Source organism: Scardinius erythrophthalmus (assembly GCF_964197995.2).
Source record: "Scardinius erythrophthalmus genome assembly, chromosome: 21".
Lineage (NCBI taxonomy): Eukaryota > Metazoa > Chordata > Actinopteri > Cypriniformes > Leuciscidae > Scardinius > Scardinius erythrophthalmus.
Window position 1 is genome coordinate 34842502 of NC_138241.1, and position 23333 is coordinate 34865834.

At 36.3% G+C, this 23333-nt stretch overlaps 2 protein-coding genes across 4 annotated transcripts in view; one reads left to right on the forward strand and one right to left on the reverse strand.

Moving 5' to 3' along the window:
* Positions 1–1059: 1059 nt before the first annotated feature.
* On the reverse strand, positions 1060–14741 carry tsnax (translin-associated factor X). Its single transcript, XM_081351893.1, has 6 exons — positions 14372–14741; positions 14134–14226; positions 13946–14060; positions 13006–13136; positions 4257–4366; positions 1060–1698 (listed from the first exon to the last, which is right to left on the reverse strand). Exons 1-6 carry the CDS (start codon positions 14385–14387, stop codon positions 1321–1323), a joined length of 843 nt encoding a protein of 280 aa, XP_081208019.1. The 5' UTR covers positions 14388–14741; the 3' UTR covers positions 1060–1320.
* A 4071-nt stretch (positions 14742–18812) lies between these two features.
* Positions 18813–23333, forward strand: part of egln1a (egl-9 family hypoxia-inducible factor 1a) — a 30604-nt gene continuing 26083 nt past the window's right edge. The window contains exon 1 of one of the 3 annotated variants that reach the window (XM_081351895.1): positions 18813–19670. In XM_081351895.1, the coding sequence (XP_081208021.1) occupies positions 19056–19670 (615 nt within the window). In that variant the 5' untranslated portion in view covers positions 18813–19055. The remainder of the gene's footprint in view (positions 19671–23333) is intronic. The other 2 variants (XM_081351894.1, XM_081351896.1) reach the window with 2 other exon arrangements.

Consider the following 23333-nt stretch of genomic DNA (forward strand, 5'->3'; position numbering starts at 1 on the left):
TGCATCCCTGCATCTCTTCTGAACTGTAGTCGTCCCTGTAATCGCTTGATGTAGCCACTGCGTGTCAGTGCTGTACAACTTCATAAATCTCCAGCTCTCATGTGGGAGTCGAAATGTTAGAGAGAAAACACTAAAGCCTAAGAAAATATTATTATGATCAACGATGTTAACAACTGAATGTTTTTTTTTTTGTTTGTTTGTTTTTTATTCATTAATGTCCATTCATTTCAGGGGCTCAATTTGGAAATCAATTTGTGTCCTCAATATCAAACTAACATTTAGGGTGAATTCAGGTTGATTGGGACACATTTTGCCATTGAGATGACTGGAAAAAATTGCCCCAATCAACCTAAATTGATCATAAGTAGGAAAACAAAGTTTGTTTCTTGAATGCTGTCAAATCGATTAATTGCGATTAATCACACCTAACATAAAAAGTTTGTGTTTATATATTATATGTGTGTATGCATATAAATATATATTGTGGATTGATTTATATGTGTATTCCACATGTGTGTGGAAGATGTGGGCCGGATCTGGGCCAAAACTATGTTGCTTTCTGAGTGTGTATGTGTGTGTGTGTGTGTGTGTGTGTGTGTGTGTGTGTGTGTGTACTTCAAATGCAAAAGCCTCTAAGTGTCATCTGAAATTTTCTTCTAGAATGATAATTTTTATCAAGCTTGTATGTTTATGTTCAGTTATTTCACTTTAATGGCAATGAAAATTACCTATTAATTGTCATTAAAGTGAAATTACTAAACCTAAATATACAAGCTTGATAAAAATGATCATTCTAGAAGAAAATCTCAGATGTCTGAAGTCTTCATATATACACATATTATATATATATATATATATATATATATATATATATATATATACACATATACACACAGACATTATATAAACAAACTCGATTTGATCGACTTGACAGCTCTAGTAAAAATCAATGAATACAAAAAACCTAAGTTCAGATTGTATTTGAGAAATAAATAACTAACCCCTTATATAAAGTGGTCACCCTGATGTGATCAGTTGAGATGTAGTTAAACATAAGGGCTGATTTGTACCAAAAACAAGTTTTATTGACAACCGTGATAAACATGTTTATAGCTTTCAGGTTGAAATGAAAGAACAACTGAACAGTCATCTTGCAATTAATATGAAAGATGACAGCTCAAAATTGAGGAACAAGGCATGATAACAACATGCAACCATTGAAACAAATACAGATTGACAGAGAGAGATATGACCTTAAACTAAAAATACTCTCACAATATGCCCAGTCTATAGTGCAACATGCACATTCCTCTCCATATCTCACGGCATCGCATCATCCGGGTCCAAGTGCGCCGCCCTGCTGGAGAAGACGTCGGCTAGCATATGTTTGGGAATCTCCGATCCGCGCACGCGCAGGGTGTAGCACGCGTCCTCCACCTTTCCCAGGCTCTGCCGAAGCGTGTGCAGTTTCTTGGACACCTCGTAGGGCCCCGTGTTCCCGATGAAGGAGAAGCCGTCGTGGATTTCCCTCAGGAATCCGCTGAGGAGGAACGGCGTGTCCATGTCTCCGTTGCCCACACTGCTAATGCACATGCGCATCAGCTCGCCCGTCAGGTCCGCGACGCCCAGCAGGTAATCGGTCGGCGTTATCTGGAAGGTCAGAACGCACGGACCGGGACACGTGACCTCATCTACAGCCTTCAGCAAAGAGACGAGGAAACAGTGAATATCTACTGTCAAATATGCCATAGGAGACTGATCAATCTAGTAAAGAAACAACAGTACACTCAAACCATAGACGAGGCTTAAAGGGTTAGTTCACCCAAAAATTAAAATTCTGTCAGTAATCACTTTCCCCCTATGTTGTTCAACCCAGTAAGACTTTTGTTCATCTTCAGAACACAAATTAAGATATTTTTGATTAAATCTGAGAGCTGTCTCACTCCTCCGCAGCGCTTCTTAGCCTGACTACGTCAGACTTCCTACTTCCGCTCAATTTCATTTCGCTTCTGTAGTCAGTCTGAGACAGCAGCTTATCTTTCAGTTTGCCACCGGCTTTCGGACGGCCGGGCCAATCAACGAACAGAGGGCGGGCTGAGAGCCGTGACGTAGATGCTGATTGTACCGTGGATGCGTAGATTTACTTCACATAATCTGCAAAAGTCGTTCACAGCCATGTTTACTCCGGTATTTCGCTCGATGGTTTTGTTTTCGCATCATACATGTGTTTACAGTGGAAGTTAGATGCGGCTGAGCATGCGCATAACACACGCCATAACCAAACGTCATGTGATTGGCTTACGGGTAACCAATGATTTTAAACTTCAGACAAGCGACCCCCCGCGAGAGAGAAAACACTTCTCTATTATGCCATTCCAGACTCTGTCTATTAAGCAAAGCGAAGTAGCAGAGTTTGGTATTACCAGGCTAAGCGCTTCTGGGTTGCACGTCAGAACGGAGGCTCACTATTGGCCAGCATCACACGCATCACACACATGACCAGCGTCGGCCAATAGTGAGCCTACGTTCTGACGTACAACCCAGAAGCGCTGTGCTGTTACACTACGTGAACTCACTCAGAGTTGAATAAAGTCGTTATTTTTGTTTGTTTTTGCGCACAAAAATTATTCTCGTCGCTTGAGCCACTGTAGTCACTTGGACTATTTTAAACATTGTCTTTACTAACTTTCTGGACCGGCAAGTTTCAATAACAGAGAAGCCTATGGAGGAGTGAGACAGCTCTCAGATTTAATCAAAAATATCTTAATTTGTGTTCTGAAGATGAACGAAAGTCTTATGGGGTTGGAACAACATGAGGGAGAGTGATTACTGACCGAACTTTAATTTTTGGCTGAACTAACTCTTTAAGTCTAGTCTCAGATTAAATCCATGTTTGAGCGGTTTTAACTGAAAGCAACATATCTTAAAATATATCAGTGCCATTGTTTGTCTCCAGATGTCACCAGTCATGTGGGTTTTTAGCGCAATTTTCCAACGGACAAAATTGCGATTGTTAACTCATGATTTCTGTTCTGTCTGTGCGCACCAATCTTGCACTTCTATCTCCTCCTCAACCAGACCACCTAGAGACTTCGGGTTTTCGGCATTATGTTAAGGAAGGTCTAATCTCGGGAACGCAAAAAAACAAAAAAAAAAAACATACAAAGATTTACTATCTCTTAGTGTTGTGATCCCATGACGTCAGAAAATTGCGCTAAAACACTCACTGAGTTTTTATTACTTGTTTTTTTTCCTAAGGCACGTTTATAAAAGCCACTTAAATGCCCTAATTGAACTAAGGCCTAATCCTGGCTTAATCTAAACCCTGTCTGTGAAACCAGGTCAAAAAGATTTATGTATTGAATTACATATACAATATTTCCATCCATTTGGATTACATAATCCATAACAAATTAAACTAATACGTTTAATGTGACGCATATTTGTCAATCATACATAAATTAAACAGATAAGATTTCTGAAGTTGTGCTTATAAACTGAATGTGTTTTAAATACACAATAACCAGGTTTTGTATAATCAATAAATCCATTTATTTTAAATCCCATTCATTTTAACTAACTGAATATTGCTTGATCCACAGCTAGTGATATATTAATACTTTTTTTAACTGAATAAATGTAGTTGTTTTCACAATGAATAGATTTATGCTGATTCGAAGCAATTTGAGTACGTGTTTTGAAAATATGATTATTTATTAATAATAAACTATGCCATGATTTTTTAGTGCAGAAATCTGACCTGTTTTATTTAGGCATGACTGACAAATATGCATAACATTTTGTGCATTAGATTATGTTAAAACTGTGTAATCCAAAAGGATCGAAATTTTATATGCAAATACATCAAATACATTTTAAATTTAGGCCTAAATATGTTTTGAGCGTAGCGATGCTTGCCGTAGCAAACACCATTATATAAAAGAGTTTATTCACAAACAAAATTGCTAAAAACTATAAATGCAAAGGCTACACATTTTCCCTCAAACTAAACCAATGCATCTAAAAATACCTCAGAGAATTATTTACAGAGAGACGTGCAAAGCAGTCAGCCCTCATGACTTTCTAAAAATAACAGCAAAAGATGGAGTGATTGTCGCCGATCTGATAAACCTGCTGAATGTGCTTTTGAGAACGTAGCCCGTCTATTTGAGCAAGACAACATTAAGGAGGTCATGTTTATATAAGGAGAGATGCGTAAAAGTGTTTCAGGTTGACTTTAGGATGCGATATCATACCTTGTTTTCCCTCATGAAGACCAGCCGAGCGTTGATCTCCTCCAGGCTGATCAGTGTGCGATGTCGGATGAAGTGATGAAAGGACACGGCCTCCACATACTCCTGAATCCCTGAAAATACAGAAAACAAAGACGCTATCTCCATTACTGCGCTCCTTCAACTCAAAGCTTTCATTTGATCATTTCACAACACATTATTTCATTTCATTACGCTTCATAAAGCCCAAGCCCTGATCTTGTACCTCACAACAGTCTAGTAAATCTCTGTGTATCTTCTACATTTTGTCTTATAATCTTAAATAAGGACAGAGATTTACACTGCAGTTAAAAAAATTTCGCGTCAGTAAGGGTTTTTTTGTTTTGTTTTTGAAAGAAGTCTCTTACACTCACCAAGGCTGCATTTATTTTATCCAAAATACAGTAAAACCTGTGAAATATTATAATAATTTTAAACAGCTGAATTTATTGTAAAGTGTAATTTTATTCCTGTGATTAAAGCTGAATTTTCAGCATCATTACTCCAGTCTTCAGTGTCACATGATCCTTCAGAAATCATTCTAATATGCTGATTTGATGCTCAAGAAACATTTATGATTATTATCAATGTAATATTTTTGTAGAAATGGTGATAATTTTTTTAAGGATTCTTTGATGAATAGAGTTCAGAAGAACAGCAAAATCGTTGTAACATTTTAAATGTCTTAATTGTTCATTTTAATGTATCCTTGCTGAATAAAAGTATTAGTTTATTTGGTTTTTGCTGTGAAAATGAGAATGAACACGTCAAGCGAACATGCTTGAACTGATGTGTGAGTTGATGAAAGTTTGTATGTGAATAAAAGCCTAAATTAAACCTGTTCGTCATATAAAGCGATTGAGTCTCTTCAGATTCATATGGATTAGTTTTACGATCTCTTTATGAACTTTTTGGAGTGTCAGTTGCGTAGCTGTCAATAGAGGGACAGAAAGCTCTCAGATTTCATCATAAAGATCTTCATTTGTGTTCCAAAGACAAACAAAAGTCTTACAGGTTTGGATTATTTAAGGTTTTGGAGTAATTAATGATAGAATTTAAATTTTTGGGTGAACTATCCCAGAGCTGCCAACTCTCACGCGATTGAAACTTTTCATCCATTTTCTCACGCACAGAAAAATCGCGAAGCAAAGAGGACACGGAGACCGACAGACTAGACAGAGCAGGTTACTTATGATATAAAACAAATCTCAGCTTTCAGATTCTGTCAATTTTATTACGAAATTCAAACAATAAATACCGTTTTGGCGCTTGTAAATGTGACGTGACAGATCCCTAGCGGCACGTGAACCGATCATCTCTACTAGCTAATAGTAAATAAACACGAACACTGTTGAAAGATACAGTACAACTTACCGAAATGTATATTCCTCATACATGATATCGATCAATCAGCGTTTTTCATCCGCGGAAAGGGGTCAATAAAACAGCTGGAGAACAATTATGTCACATAACATTTACCTCAGGAAAGCCATTTAATGACCATAATATGGCCAATAGCATGTTGGCAAGAAAAAAGAGCTATAGAGAGTATTTTGCTAAATAGGTGTACTATATTACATATTTATTATATTTATATTTGACATATTTTATTTTACTTTTACTAAAGTTTTATTATAATAATAAAAAAACGCATTATATTTCATTTGAGTTATTTTTAACCTTAAATACGGTAATACTGCCAGCTGATAGGGCTCTATGTATGTTTACAGCATTAGGTGAGTTTTTTTTTTTCTTGAGAAAAATTAAAGCCTATCTTTTGTACCTAGTATTTATCCAAATGAGTCAATATTAAATCAAATCACAAGAATTTAATTTAATTGAAATCCCCCCGCTTCCATAAATCTCACTCCAAGCTAAACTCAAAAGTTGGCAGCTATGCTATCCCTTTAAGACACTGTTACTGTGTATTGCTTTTCAAACTATGGGCTGTTCACACTGCGCTACTTTTCCATTGTTTTTCAATGTAAACTTGTTTGACCGTATGACCCGTTTGGCGTTCCACACTCAACGGGTCTCTAGACCTTGTGCATTTACTTCGTTCCACTGACCCGAGTCTCGTGTTTTTAACAGCAAAACGTGTTCAGTGTGAATGACCCTAAGATGTTGTAATGTGAAGTTATTTTCAGGCATTAAACAGCCTCAGTCAGTAGATGATGTTTAACTGGGCTGAGCGACTGACCGCTGTATTTGTGTCCAGATCTTGTGTAAACACCAGGACAATAATGACAGGACGGAAGACTTTGTGATTAAGCTTTACTTTCGGAGTGGCAATTAACATCAAAGACGTTCTTATCTGTCGCTCCCCGGGCACCGATTTGCATGCAGTGTGACACTGTTCAACATAAAAATGAAAACAAAAACCTAATTTGAGTCTCGGCTGAAAACGCAGTTCTTTATGATGCAGTGAGCGTGAGCGAGAGCAGTGCTCGCGGTTCCCAGAAAAGCTGAAATCCTGAAGGTTTTGTTGTCTTCTCTCAGGCTCAGAAGGAAGTGAGATAACGTTATCAAGCATGAGATTGGAGACTCCCTCTGCAAGACATGTCTTTGGAGGTTAATTTGACAGAACTGTCACCTTACTGGATGTAAACACACTGAGGCTAAAAGTCAAAATCACTAACTAGAGCAAGACTTAAAGTTGCAACACTTGTTCATCTGTTAGAATCTCAAACGTAGGGGTTTTCTGACTCCTGGGAATTATTATAATTAATATTATACACACACACACACACACACATACTGTACATACATATACACATATGTATATGTATGTATATATATATATATATATGTATATATATATATATATATATATATATATATATATATATATATATATATATATATATATATATATATATATATATATATATATATATATATATATATATATAAATATATTACAAATCAGGGTTATTATAGTTAACTAAAACTCATTTTTATTTTCAGATTTAGTAAAATAACAAACTTGAAATTAATAAGTTTTAGTTTTTAAAAACGAATAAAAACTACATGACTTAAAAAAAACTAATAAAAGTTAAAAACACGAAATATAAACAAATATTAATAAAAACTATAATAGTATCTGAATGATACTAAAAAATAACACGGTTATAAATAACAGTGCTTGTATACACTTCTGTTCAAAAGTTTTGTGTATTGTATTACATTATGACATCTTATTTTAGAAAGCTGTACAAACAGTAGTAGAAGTGTATTTTTTGGGAGTAATCTGTTAATCATCCAAGAAGATGAGGACAATCTCAAAATGTTGGACTAAGTGATCAGTTAATCAATAGCATCCGACTTATCTCAGTTTCATCCTTTGATTTTTAGCTATCATACTTATGTTTTGTTTTGAATTAATGATTTTGGATCAAGGGAAAGCACAAAGCAATTCACATACACTACTGTTAAAAAATAGATTTATAGGAAAAGCTTATATACTGTATGTACACTCACCTCAAGGATTGAACACCTGTTCAATTTCTCATTAATGCAATTATCTAATCAACCAATCACATGGCAGTTGCTTCAATGCATTTAGGGGTGTGGTCCTGGTCAAGACAATCTCCTGAACTCCAAACTGAATGTCAGAATGGGAAAGAAAGGTGATTTAAGCAATTTTGAGCGTGGCATGGTTGTTGGTGCCAGACGGGCCGGTCTGAGTATTTCACAATCTGCTCAGTTACTGGGATTTTCACACACAACCATTTCTAGGGTTTACAAAGAATGGTGTGAAAAGGGAAAAACATCCAGTATGCGGCAGTCCTGTGGGCGAAAATGCCTTGTTGATGCTAGAGGTCAGAGGAGAATGGGCCGACTGATTCAAGCTGATAGAAGAGCAACTTTGACTGAAATAACCACTCGTTACAACTGAGGTATGCAGCAAAGCATCTGTGAAGCCACAACACGCACAACCTTGAGGCGGATGGGCTACAACAGCAGAAGACCCCACCGGGTACCACTCATCTCCACTACAAATAGGAAAAAGGGGCTACAATTTGCACAAGCTCACCAAAATTGGACAGTTGAAGACTGGAAAAATGTTGCCTGGTCTGATGAGTCTCGATTTCTGCTGAGACATTCAGATGGTAGAGTCAGAATTTGGCGTAAACAGAATGAGAACATGGATCCATCATGCCTTGTTACCACTGTGCAGGCTGGTGGTGGTGGTGTAATGGTGTGGGGGATGTTTTCTTGGCACACTTTAGGCCCCTTAGTGCCAATTGGGCATCGTTTAAATGCCACGGCCTACCTGAGCATTGTTTCTGACCATGTCCATCCCTTTATGACCACCATGTACTAGGGGTGCAACGGATCAAAAAACTCACGGTTCGGATAGTTTCTCGGATCAGAGTCATGGATCGGATCATTTTTCGGATCAGCAAATAATTATTTTTTTTTTATTTATTAACACTTTTAAATTATTAAATTAAAATATATCAAAACAACTTAAAATGCACAAGGCATAATATCTTCTTTTTAACATAATTAATGAAAAACAACTTAAAGTGCAACATAAAAAGGCATCTCCTTCCTTTAAACATGGACCAATGCTTGATGTGTTTCCACTGTCATATAGGGCTGTCAAAATTGCTCAAAAATGACGTTTGAATATTCCCTCTAAAAAACACATAGCCTATTCGAATTATTCGAACATCTGGTTGCGCATTTTGTAAATGACGCGCATTACGTCAATAACAGGACAAATTAATACAAAGAGACATAACTACTTGTATGGGTAGTTTATTTAAGTTTAAACATATTTGACAACGTATTACCTACACAAAAACAAGTAAATCAACTAATGGCCAAGACCGCAGACCTCACTCTCGCTAGCTCGCACTCGCAGGCACTCTTTCTCTCTCTCTCTCGCCCTCATCCTCATGCTGCGTTCACACCAAACGCGAATAGAGTGTCTGGCGCGAGTGATTTCAATGTGAAGTCAATGTAAAGACGCGTTTACGCACGTCTGGAGGTTTTGCGGCGCGAATGAGGCGTCACGCTCTCTGCGGTTCATAACGCTCGCCATGACCACGCTTTGTGTGGACTGAACATGCGCACAACTTTTTTTTCATAAATCAATCCGCGGATCACGTGTGTGCCGAACCGAAGATATTGATCCGAACGGATCACGGATCAATGATGATCCGTTGCACCACTACCATGTACCCATCCTCTGATGGCTACTTCCAGCAGGATAATGCACCATGTCACAAAGCTCGAATCATTTCAAATTGGTTTCTTGAACATGACAATGAGTTCACTGTACTAAAATGGCCCCCACAGTCACCACATCTCAACCCAATAGAGCATCTTTGGGATGTGGTGGAACGGGAGCTTCGTGCCCTGGATGTGCATCCCACAAATCTCCATCAACTGCAAGATGCTATCCTATCAATATGGGCCAACATTTCTAAAGAATGCTTTCAGCACCTTGTTGAATCAATGCCACGTAGAATTAAGGCAGTTCTGAAGGCGAAAGGGGGTCAAACACAGTATTAGTATGGTGATCCTAATAATCCTTTAGGTGAGTGTATATTAAGTGTATAAGTGTAAATAATTAAATAATTAATAAAAGGCAAAAATTGGAAGAAGAAAAAAACAACATACACTGGCAACAGAAAAAAAAAAGTGAATAGCTTTATAAGATCTTAAAAATTCTAAATCAGACGGACACTGACAAAACTACTACACCATCAAACAAGACCTTAAGAGAATAACCCAACCAAAAACCATCTCTGTCCAGGTTTAACACCACTGACCTCTTCATCTCTGATGCTCAAGAATTAAACGCTCAAGGCCTTTTGCCACAATAACAGAGCTGCATTATATATGGTCCATCTCTGAACCCAGATCAGACGCTGATGAATTGTGCCAGTGTGTCTGGTGTACCCTTCACCAAGCTTTCTGAGCCAAAAGGAAACAGATAATTGGGCTTTCAGTGAGCCAAACACTGGAGACATAGAGTGTGTTTGTGTGTGTCAGTGAATGGAGATGACAGTCTAAACGCTGTGCTATGCAGGAGTCTGATGCCAGGCATGAAAGAAAAGCGCCGTTTCTAATACGGGCACAGGGTTATCTTCATTTCTATCAGGTACAGTGTGTAGAAACACTCTTAATCGAGCAGAAAAGGCACGGTTCACATGCTAAATAAAATGTGCATTTGTCGAAGAGAAAAAAAGCCAGGAAATTCTTCATGCAAACATGCCGTCATCAAAAAAAAAAGTATAAAAATGTATATGACTAGTGGAGGAATAAAATAAGCGAATGATTTAATGGTGCCTCTCTATGATGCTGATGATTTGGTCCAACTTATAAGTCCTAATTATGCATTATGATTATATTGAGGACATTTATTTTAGCACATTTTAAGCACAGGTATTTTGGTATAGTAGTAGCAACTGAGTCTATTTTTTTTTTCATGGCAAGAGCTGAGTTACAAGTTATACAAGAGTTGCATCAACCAGACAAAAAAATGAAAAAAATTAAGTTATAAAATTACACAGATGTTTTACATGTGCATAAAAATTCTAAAGCTTTTTTCTGGTCAAATCTTCCTAAACAAGTCCTTAAGTGATCTTACTAAATAAAACGCTGTGTTACTTGCATTAAAAATTAGGACAGTCCAAAAAAATGTGTTTAATAGAAGAGGGATCTTGCAGAACATGCAAAAAATCTTTGCCTTTTAATGCATGTGCAAGTCTTAAAAGTGTATTTTTTGGCTGTAATAAAACAGATGACTTAATAAAACTAACTTTAATGTAATATTTCTTTCAATTTTCACAAAAAAATAAATAAAAAATTGGAGTAGGATTTACATTGAAACAATTTTCACTTTTCAAATTGCTAGTACATTTCACTAATAATTACAAAGAAAGGGCAAGTAACACACTGAAATGAAGTTGAAAGCCTGAAACAGTATTTTCTATTTCATTTTCATATCTAAATCATTGTTCCTAATCCTAATGCTACTACAACAAAAAGAAAGAGAAAATGTGTATTACTTGTGCTTTATCTATGGGAAATGATTCATTATAGTTCCCAGAATGCAAACAAACTAACCAGCATTCAAAATTAAAATTGAACTATGGGCAATACCAGTTTATTTCCACTATTATTCTTAAATCAACACATGAAATCTGTGCTTAACGTTAATGCTGATTACAGTATTTCTAGTGTCATTTGAGTGCATAAATCTGATGATTGTGACATGACTTTGAAGCAGCTTGTGTAACAATTAAGTGAGTGTTCAGTTGATTACAGAAGGTCATGTTATTATCATATTACCTGTTCATGCACTAATAGTGTTCTGCAGCATGAACTTACTGGATGCAATTAGTGTCACATTTATCGGCAAGTAGATTTAATGGGTTTTGTGTTAAACACGACCACAGACTCTCTCAACGCTTGGACCCGAGGGCGAGCGACGTCTGCTTGCCCCTCACCACACTAATAAACTCTTCAAACAAAAAGAAAAATAGAAACCTAATTGACAGGATCTGACCTCGGTCACGTCGCTAGAAAGACCCCGATGATTTCTCTGCGACCATAATCTAAAAATGACTTCCCCTCACCGTTAGATAACCACAGAATTTGGTAGGTCCCCTCCCTCCCTTATCCACACTTTCCTCAGAAGTTTGCAGACATTGTGTCTGCCCTTGCTCCTCTTATGAAAGACAAAAATAATAATGGCTGGAAAAGCATGGTGACCTTTTTTGGAAAGATTAAGCAAGATGAGATGTTATGTAATGCGTAGTGGCGTAAAGTGCAGAACAACAACACAGGTTTGAGCACAGAGACCCAAACGTCTTCAGCACTGTGATGATGATGATGATGATGGCAAGATTCACATATAAAAACGCATATTAAACTGAACAGCCGTAACACATGAAAGTATCATAAGAACCAGATATCAGACTAAATGTTGTCATTTTATGATCCACATCAGTTCTTATTAGACTAGCACAGAATTACTTAAATCTAAATTATATAATAATAGTGCTGTCAAATCAATTAATCGCATCTAACATAAAAGTTTGTGTAACGTTTATATAATATATGTATGCATACATATGTGCGCACACACATATTATATAAACACTTATAAAAACGTTTATGTTAGATACGACTAATCGATTTGACAGCACTATATAATATATAATATAATATATATTAGGTGTTCAAAAACGTACAATCACGGTTATTATCATTAACTAAAACTATTAAGAACACTTCTGTTAACTGAAATAAAGCTGAAATAAAATAAAATATAAATATTAGTTTAAAAAAAAACTTTAACCCCTTAAGTGTCAATATATTTAGAACACTAATATCTTAGTAAAAACCTAAAGTAATATTGACAAACTATATATCATTTGAAAGCTTACAATCTCTAGTTTTCATTTTTTTTTTTTTTTTATAAATTACAGGAATTTCACTTTCATAATTTATTTCACTTCTACAATAATCTGGCAAATGTCTTCTTTTAAACAAGACCAACCATATGTCTATATTTCAAAGCATTCTTGAATTACAACCATTTAAGTTTGGATAGTGATTTTCATGGGGGAATAGTTAAGGGGTTAAACAAAAAATTTGAAATGTTGCCTTGGCAATAAACTGAAAAAAGTTGAAGTTGAAGCACTAAATCTAAATGGAAATTAATTAAAACTGAAACTGAGATAAACGTTCGGCTGTCCACTGACAGTACCTGGTGTAATTGCTCGGTGGAACTGGTGTAAATCTTCTCCTCTCAGTTCTTCTGCGATCTGTCCGATCTTCTGCCTCACGCTGTCCAGTTTCACATCTGCCTCGTTCAGGATCTCCTCCACATCTGGAACACTGACAACCAAACACACACTCATGCTTATTTACAGTTAAGGCACTTCGCAGATGCTCTCATCCGTGAAAAACTCACAGTATAATGACATTCAAAATCTAAAGTTACTTTGTACTATGATGAAGGTTTTCCTTTGGCTTATTTTCCTTTTTATCAATTATCAGATTCTAAGTCAAACAATTTATTAAAACAAAAACAATTCTATCTATCCGTCCATCCATCTATCCTTCTGTCTATCTATCCCTACTAAGTGTAAAGTATTTCGCTACCTATTCACTTTATTTGACTATTTTCTCAAATATATATGTGACTCTGGATCACGTCACCAGTCTCGAGTCGCACGGGTATATTTGTGGCAATAGCCAACAATACATTGTATGGGTCAAAATTATCGATTTTTCTTTTATGCCAAAAATCATTAGGATATTAAGTAAAGATCATGTTCCATGAAGATATTTTGTAAATTTCCTACCATAAATATATAAAACATTTATTTTTGTGAGTGAATGCAGCACAATCGCCAACATAAATGCACAACTTTGAAGGAGATTTTCTCAATGTTTCGATTTTTTTTTTTTGCACCCTCAGATTCCAGATTTTCAGATAGTTGTATCTCGTCCAAATATTGTCCTATCCTAACAAAACATACATAAAGGAAAGCTTATTTATTTAGCTTTCAGATTATGTATAAAACTCATTTAAAATAAAATTGACCCAAATGACAGGTTTTGTGGTCCAGGGTCACATATATGATAATTATGTATATAGAATATATGTCATGTACATAAGCAAGCTCTTGAATGGATCTCACCTGGTCACCCTGTGCAGGAGGAATATGGTCCGTTTGCTCTCAATGGTGATATCTCGACTGCTTTTCACCAAACGCTCATATTTATCATGCTTGGTGTCCAGTTCTTGCTGGAATACTGTCAGAGAAACCAGTAAATAAATCAGATTCATTAATCTGGTGTCGTCAACACACACCGCACACACACTCACCTTTGAAAGCAGCAATGACAGCTGAATCTGGGTTCATACAGTCCTCGGATTTCTGTCCGACTTCTGTCCTTCGTCTTCGGCCGCATCCCTCGTCTAAGAGGAACATTATAAGCATATATTTACATAAATGAGAACATAACTCACCGTGACGGCAATCTATAAGCAAACGATTCTTAGTACGAGGATTTCTGCATGAAAATCAAATGTTTTTAAACTGAAAGACGTCGTCAGGCTTTACCTTCTCGTTTACTCATCTCTGTAGTGAAGTGTTTTTCACTGGACACGTGAACTGTTCAGTTATGTACAGTAAACTCTTTTATTTTAGCAGCTGATTGTGATTTTAGTGCGTGTAAATCCAGCTGAACGCCTTTATCGTGGGTTTACACGTGTGCCTGTATGATTACGTACTTCCACAAATATTAAACCTAGAAACAACTAATTTTATAAATGTGTAATCAAACCGTGCATTCGTTATAAAAACAGCGATTTACGTCCGACTCGGCTTAATTTGAACGCTGGCACGCACACGGACTTCCATTGTTTACACGGGACCTGCGCGTGTTGATTGCGTGTTACCGCAAGCCATTCTGGGTAATGTAGTTTAACCTGGTCCATTGACTTTCGAGGTTATTTTTAGTCCAGTAGTAAAATTGATCTTCTTTAAATGATTTAGGTGCTCAAATTTCGTTTAAATAATTTAGAAAGCATATCTTTTTTATAACTGTTTTTATGTCAAAGTAATTTTTTTTCTTATAAAAGACAATAAAAGAAATGAAAGTACTTGAAAGTAAACTAAATGAAATGAAAATAAATTGAATTAAAAGAAAAGAAATTAAATGAAAAATGAAAAGAAATTAAATGAAAAGAAATTAAATGAAAAAACAGAAAGGAAATGAATGAATGAACAAATGAATGAATGAATGAATGAATGAATGAATGAATGAATTAATGAATGAACAAACGAACGAACGAACTAATGAAAAAAAAAGAATGAATGAATGAATGAATGACAAGGTGTAGATTTTTACAAAAAAGTATTGTAATGGTACAATTGTACATTGTTCCATATTCATTTCAAGCCCCAGAAAGGTAGTAAAGACTTCATTAAAGTAATCCATGTGACTCCAGTGGTCTAACCTCAATTTTATGAACCAACGCAAGTGCTTTGTGCAAAAATACATAATTGTTGCATTCACGCTCTTGTCGTCTGCTCTCGCATTAACACAACATGTTAATGTCGAGGTGCTCTCGTGAACATGCGTTTGAGTTTAATATGTTGTAAATAAAGTGATAAATTATGGTTAAGGGATAGAATATACTCATGTCACTTCATAAAATTGAGGTTGAACCACTGGAGTAACATGTTTATGATGTGTTTGCTACCTTTCTGGGGATTAAAAGTGATAGTTGTGTAGCTGTCAATGGAGGGACAGAAATCTCTCACTCATCAAAAACATCTTTATTTGTGTTCTGAAGATGAACAAAAGTCTTGTTTGGAAAGACATGAGGGCGAGTAATTATTGACCGACTTTACATTTTTGGGTGAACTAACCATTTAACAGCAGGTGTAATGACTAATTAGAGTGACCATAATTTAATTCAATACAGCACTGCTTTAATGTAACTTTTTCATAATTTAACACTGTTGATGTTGTCACAGTGCATGCCCAACTGAACATTATTTATGCTTTTAAGGTTGGAGACAAGTGAGAAACAATGAGACAAGCCCGGATCCACATGACTTGATGTGTTTCAAAAATGTTTTACATCTATGACATAAACTATTTCAAGACCTCTGCACCCATTTTGGGAGTTTTTGTAGCATGCAAACTTCAATATATCTGGAGGAGTTCCTGCCTCATTAAGAACTTTGATCATCATCATCATTAGGTCCAGTAGTCAACATATGTATTTGTAGTTGTATTACTCAAGGTATGTTTACACTAACACATCAATGCATTCAGTGTACAGTGAAGACCTTTTAATAAAGTGGTGATTAGGATTTATTGTTATTAATTTGTGTATTCTGTCCATATTTGTATAGGTTATTGAATTAAATGTAGGTTATTAATGTGTAGTTCTAAATTTAGTGTTCATTTTGAATTTTTGTGTGCTGTATGCTGTACAATTGTATGTATGCTATGTGCATTTTTGTGTAGGTTTTGAATGTGTTCTGTTTGTACATACTTGCATAGGTTTTGAATTTATTATGTGTGTTGTATGTACACTTTTGAATTTATGTACACAATTTACATTAAATGCCACTCCCCAATATATAATTTGTAATTGAAAAATATATTTGTTGAAACATATGTATTGTTTATACAAATAAACAATCTGTATTTGAAAACAATGTGTATTTTATTTATTAAAATAAGGTCATAAATAAAAATAAATATTTAACTCAACTGTTGGGTTATTTTAACCCAACTGGAGTTTAACCCAATGCATTGGGTTAAAATAACCCACAGTTGGGAAGGTGCTATACCAATCCACAGTTGGGTTATTCGTTGGGTTATTTTTAACCCAACATTTTTAAGTGAGTATACAATGATATTTACATAATGTTTCCTTTACTATCACTACTCTCATGGTCATGGCACAGGATAAAACAAATTGAGAGAGAGAGAGAGAGAGAGAGAGAGAGAGAGAGAGAGAGAGAGAGAGAGAGAGAGAGAGAGAGAGAGAGGGGGGGGGGGGGGGGGGGTTCTCTCCTTTGATTGCACATATACAGTATATCAGATTACAGTTCTTCCTCCTGAACTTCAGCCTGGAGGATTGATGCCAACTGTGTACGTGCCACCCAGAGCCTCCTCACTGTCTGAACGAGTGCCAGCGAGCTCCTATAGGGGGCAGTGGACAACAAAATAAACATCATGAAACCACATTTATGTGCATTTTATTGAAATCCCATATATTTGCTTGCTTAGCAACTTGAACAAATGTGACGTGGTCATTTAGATCACAGGCTTTCAGTCTGTTAGATGCCACGGACCCTCAAATATTATAATATCATAAATATGTGTAAAATATGCTATTTATTTTCTATTTTGTTAAATTTGTTCTTCTAAAGTGCTGTGTTGTTAGATGTAGGCCTATTATTTATTTGTTTAAATATTTAATGTATTATTTAATATTGTAATCAAAGTTTTTATCTATTTAGCCTACTTTCATTTATTTTTATTTCATTTTTTTTCATTTTAGATTTTTTTTTTTAAATCTGTTTTTCTCTAAAGTTTTCCACGGACCGCCAGCACTTGGCCGGACCCCAGTTTGAATCCCCCTGATTTAGACCGATTTCTTTTTGCCTAGAACTGAGAATATGCACTTAATACACCAACCAATTTACATGAATGACATTGCAAAACAATGCATTGAAAATAAATCCGCTGTCTCAAAAAAAGCAATTTGTTTTTCATTAACTCTGCTTTTTTGAGTGTTATAGTAACTTGTTTACTAACTAGTAAGAATATCTAGAATGAAATAGGCTTACCACTGCTGATTATATGGATAATTCACCCAGAAATTAAAATTCTGTCACTAATTAGGCTACTCCCCCTAATGTAGTTCCAAACCAGTAAGACATCTTCAGAACACAAATAAAGGTATTTTTGATGAAATCTGAGAGCTTTCTATTCCTCCATTGACAGCTACGCAACTACCACTTTGACGCTTCATAAAGTTCATAAAGAGATCGTAAACTAGGCCTAATCCATATGAATTGAGCGGTTCAGTCCGAATCTTCTGAAGAGATTCGATCTCTTTATATGATGAACAGATTTCATTAAGACTTTTATTCACATATAAAAATTGATCAGCGAACATAAACAGAAGCTCAACCAAACATGCTTGACACACGAGAATGAACCTCATTGGCTCTTGCAGAAGCTCAAACGTGATGCGCAACACGAGAATGAATCTCATTGGTTCTCACACGTCAATCGACCATGCTTGTGTTTACCACAACTGATGTGAGTTGATGAATGTTGCCTGTTCATCACATAAGTGATTGAGTATCGTGAGAAAATTTTGACTAAACCGTTCAATTCATATGGATTTGTTTTACATTTTTGAAGCGTCAAAGTGGTAGTTGCGTAGCTGTCAATGGAGGGACAGAAAGCTCTCAGATTACATAAAAAATATCTTCATTTGTCTTCCGAAGATGAACGAAAGTCTTACATGTTTGGAACAACATGAGGGTGAGAAATAAATGACAGAATTTAATAATATAATAATATAAATATAGTTCAGATTATGTTTATGAAGTAATTTCAGCAGATCAGAGTTTAATTCAGTTTATTTAAATGCAAAAACAATAAAAGTAATTGTCATTTTTGCATCTCATTTTACTGACGGCAGAGATAAAACTGAATTCGGTTCATTTGCGGACCCCCGTCGACCTGAACTAAAACCTGAAGCCTTTGTCTTAGTAGAATCAAAGCCTTGCTAATTAGGCCACCTATACTACTAACAAAGACATTAACATTTTAAAATCCTTCTGAATGCGACAGATCTTGAGCGAACACAGTCATTCAATTTCCCACTCATCCCGCTTTCAGAGTGTGTGTGAATGTGAATGAAACAAGGCGGGGCATATTTATCAGGTCTGAACCCTTGACCACGCCCCTCCTGCCTGACGTCAGAGGTTTGGTTTGTACTGGCGACGTGCAGCAGAACGCACACCAATACAACCACGCGCATGAGGAGCGCGCCTGCGGGATGGAGCGCGCGCGGCACGATCCCAAACCCATCCGTTTATTTAACGGAGAAAGGGTGAAAATAGTTGTGTGATGAAACGGATACGATTGTTGGTTTGCGTTTGTTGAGGCTGACACGTTGTGAGTGGATCAACGTGAAAGTTATCCGCAGGAACGCGTGTGGAAGGACACGATTTAAAGGGCCAGCAGCGCGCAAACGAGAACATGGAGCGATGCCCTACTGTTTTGGATCCAGACCGGGATAAACAGTATTGCGAGCTGTGTGGCAAGATGGAAAACCTTTTAAAGTGCGGTCGGTGCCGGATCTCCTTCTACTGCAGCAAGGAACACCAGAAACAGCACTGGAAAAAACATAAACTCACCTGCAGAGAGGCTGAAAAGACCCAGATTGAGGCACAAACTCCACAGCTGCAGGAGAAACCAGCTGATCCAACACTGTTCACCAGAAGTGAAAGCTCAGAAACTGACAGCAGCAACACACAACACAAACCCCAAACACTAAAACTGGCCACTGAGTACATAATCCCGTGTATGAACAAACATGGCATTTGTGTCGTGGACAACTTTCTGGGTGAAGACATCGGATTGTCCATTTTAGATGATGTGAAAGCTCTCCATCAGGCTGGTAAATTCACTAACGGACAGCTGGTGAGTCAGAAAAGTGACTCTTCTAAGGACATAAGGGGGGATAAAATCACTTGGATCGAGGGGAAGGAGCCTGGATGCGAGAAGATCTGCTTCTTAATGAGTTGCATGGATGACCTGGTCAGGAATTGCAATGGAAATCTGGGAAACTACACTATTAATGGAAGGACTAAAGTAAGTATGTGTCAAGGATGCTTTACTAACACGGCTCCTCCATGTCATCGTGGTTTTGAAGGCTTCACGCGTCCTCCGTTCAATCTGCTAATAGCCGGTTTTGTCTGAACTGATGCAGCTCAGTGTTGGGAGTTTTATTATTTGGTATTGGTGTTTTTTCAGTGGATGATGCAGAGTGGCCAATGGCTGATATAAGATGAAGATGCATCTGCTCAATCTTAATTATGTCCAGGTTTTCCAGTTACTAGGCACTCGGCATTTTCACTGGCCACAATTTTGGCATTGATACCATGGGGAAAAACTGCCATATATATATAGAGATATTTATTAATATCTCATCATTTGGCAGCAGGTTTATTAACCTGACGCATTGATCCATTATACATGCATTTTCTTTCTCAACTCTTTACGTTCACTTAAAACAGAACTGACTGCAGTGAAAAAAATGATTTGTTGAATTTAATAAATAAAAAAATTATCGTACGTGGTTGCACACAATTGATTTTAGCTACATTTAAACAAATGCATTAAGTTGAACTTAATCAATTTTAGTTCAACTTAATGCATTTGTTTAAATGTAGCTAAAATCAATTGTGTGCAACCACTTACCATAAAAAATAGATTAAATTCAACGAATCATGTGTTGAATACTCACCCACTCAGCATTGTGAAATTATTTTGTGTGCATTTGAATGTTTATGCGCAATAAGCAGCGAAAAAGACTCAATTTAGTGCTGAGAGGAGGCTTTATATGTGCGCAAACTTTCCGTGTGCGAGCACAAAATCTGCAGGAATAAGTAAAATTATGCGCAATACGTGCAATCCCTTGCCGAAATTCAAGCCCATAACACCAACAATATTCATCCAGAGCAAATGCAACGAGTGAGTGAGGAGAGGTGGGTTTGTGTGCCACTCGCTGTCAGAGAGAGAGAGAGAGAGAGAGAGAGAGAGAGAGAGAGAGAGAGAGAGAAAGTGCAGCTGGTGTCATGTATTCTGTGAAAAATGACTTTTGGAAGCGTTTCAGATATTTCAGTATTGATATCGAAAAATCAATATTTTTGACAACACTACATCGCACTTAGTTTATTATTTTAGATGACTTTTAAAAAAATGACAAAAAAAAAATACACACACACACACACACACACACACACACACACACACACACACACACACACACACACACATATATATATATATATATATAATATCGAAACTATAAAACAACACAAGTGGAAGGATGGGGACTGCAAATATTTATAGTGAAAACACTTCCAATTCCAGCTCGGCACACCGTGAACATGTTCTCAACCGACTTCATGAGGTGCATTCTGGGAACTGAAGGAGTTGATGTGTGCTGCACATATATGATAATTTTCCTTCTCTATATCTTGCACACGCTTGCTAGATTAACAAAAGCTAGAATTTCAATATTATCTGATTAATGCTTACATTTTGGCTTGTTCAATCAGTCTGTTACCATTTAGTATGGACACTTTTTGACTTTTACTGTTGGATGTCTTATTACTGAGTAATTATAGTGAAAAACGACATGTGAGCTGGAATTATTTTGGTTAAATTCAGTGCATCATTTACAGAGTAACTGCATTCTTGCAATTTCTTTTTGGCAAGTGTTTTATTCCTTTATTTTTGGGTTGGGTAGGAAAATGATACTTTCAGCATAGAAAATTACAGTGAATATTTATATTCAGATTTTTATGTTACCCTCGTTGTACAGTGGTGTAGTTGAGCAGTTTGCACACTTTAAAGATGATCACTGCAACATAAAAAGGCTTTGTGCATTAGCTGGAATACTGTGGTGCATGTGGCATTTGTTGTGCCTGTTATAGTAACACTTTCACTTTTTCTTTGTCATTTGAAAAACTGCCTGTAACATTAATAACAAGGTCGTAGATTTGATTGCTGGGAGTGCATGAACTGATAAAAGGATGCGACCTTGAATGAAATGCAAGTCTGCATAAATGTACAGTGCATATAGGTGGGTCAATATTCTTAAGATTTTATATAATAAACACAGAACAGAAACAGAAAGTCTAAATTAGTACCCGTTTCTGCATATGCTCTACCTCCGAACTTGCCATGACAGCCGATGCAACAAAAAAAAGAACAAAAAAAAAACAAATTTTCTATGCTCTCATGATAATATTCTACCACTCTAAAGTCTAAACACACTTGACTGAATTTGTTTTTCACGGTCATAAAAAAATGCATACATGATTGTGCTTAAATACCTCAATATTATCGCATCTAACATAAATATATATATATATATATATATATATATATATATATATGAAGAGTTTAGATGCAAAAGCTGAAATTTTCTTCTAGAATGATCATTTTTATCAAGCTCGTATATTTAAGTTCAGTAATTTCACTTAAATGGCAATGAAAATGACCTATTAATTGTCATTTAAGTGAAACACTTGAATATACGAGCTTGATAAAAATGATCATTCTAGAAGAAAATTTCAGATGGCACTTAGAGGCTTTTGCATCTGAACTCTTTATACACACACACACACACACACACAGACACACACATACTGTATATGCATACACACGTACGTACATACATACACAAACTTTTTTGTTAGATAGAAGCACTAATATAAACAATGTTTTTTAATGCATGAGTTGGAGAAGATAGTAAAGTAAAAGCAACACCTTCAGCCGTTTAAAAGCATGTTTTGATCACCACATGATTCCATACTTACATTTCTGTAAGAGTTTGATGACTTCACTTTTATTCTAAACTGTGGCAAAGAGCAAGAATAAAGTGAGTGGGTGTTAAGGCCACATTTGCTTTAGTACGTCGCTGTTTTTAGCGCATCCGAGCCTCTTGCTGGCCGCAGTTTAACTCTGGCCTTGCGTGTGACCTCAGATCTCACTGTCCCTGAGCATATCAGAGCGACTGACCCGTGAGACCCACAGACACGGAGTCACTCGCCCCGCTAAACCCTCCCTCTCTTTCATAGTCAACCGTTACAAATGATCATGCAAGTTACCTTGATGTTTAGTGTCTCTGCTTACTACAGTTTCCTTTGCGCTGCTGTGAAGTCCCTCGAAGTAAACACACGATTAAGTTTTGTTGCTGTACCGAGCTCTTTCATAGATCTGTTGATGCTGTCTTTTTCTCTGTAATTTAACGTTTATTTAATTGAGCAAGTCAGGTTTCCATGCCACATTTTTTATGCACATTTATAATATGTGACCCTGGATCACAAAACCAGTCTCGAGTCGCACGGGTATATCTGTGGCAATAGCCAACAATACATTGTACGGGTCAAAATTATTGATTTTTCTTTTATGCCAAAAATCATGAGGATATTAAGTAAAGATCATGTTCCATGAAGATATTTTGTAAATTTCCTACCGTAAATATATAAAACATTTATTTTTGTGAGTGAATGCAGCACAATCGCCAACATAAATGAAAAACTTTAAAGGAGATTTTCTCAATGTTTCCATTTTTTTGCACCCTCAGATTCCAGATTTTCAATAGTTGTATCTCTGCCAAATATTGTCCTATCCTAGCAAACAATACATCAATGGAAAGCTTATTTATGCAGCTTTCATATGATGTATACATCTCAATTTAAGAAAATTGACCCATGTGACCGGTTTTGTGGTCCAGGGTCA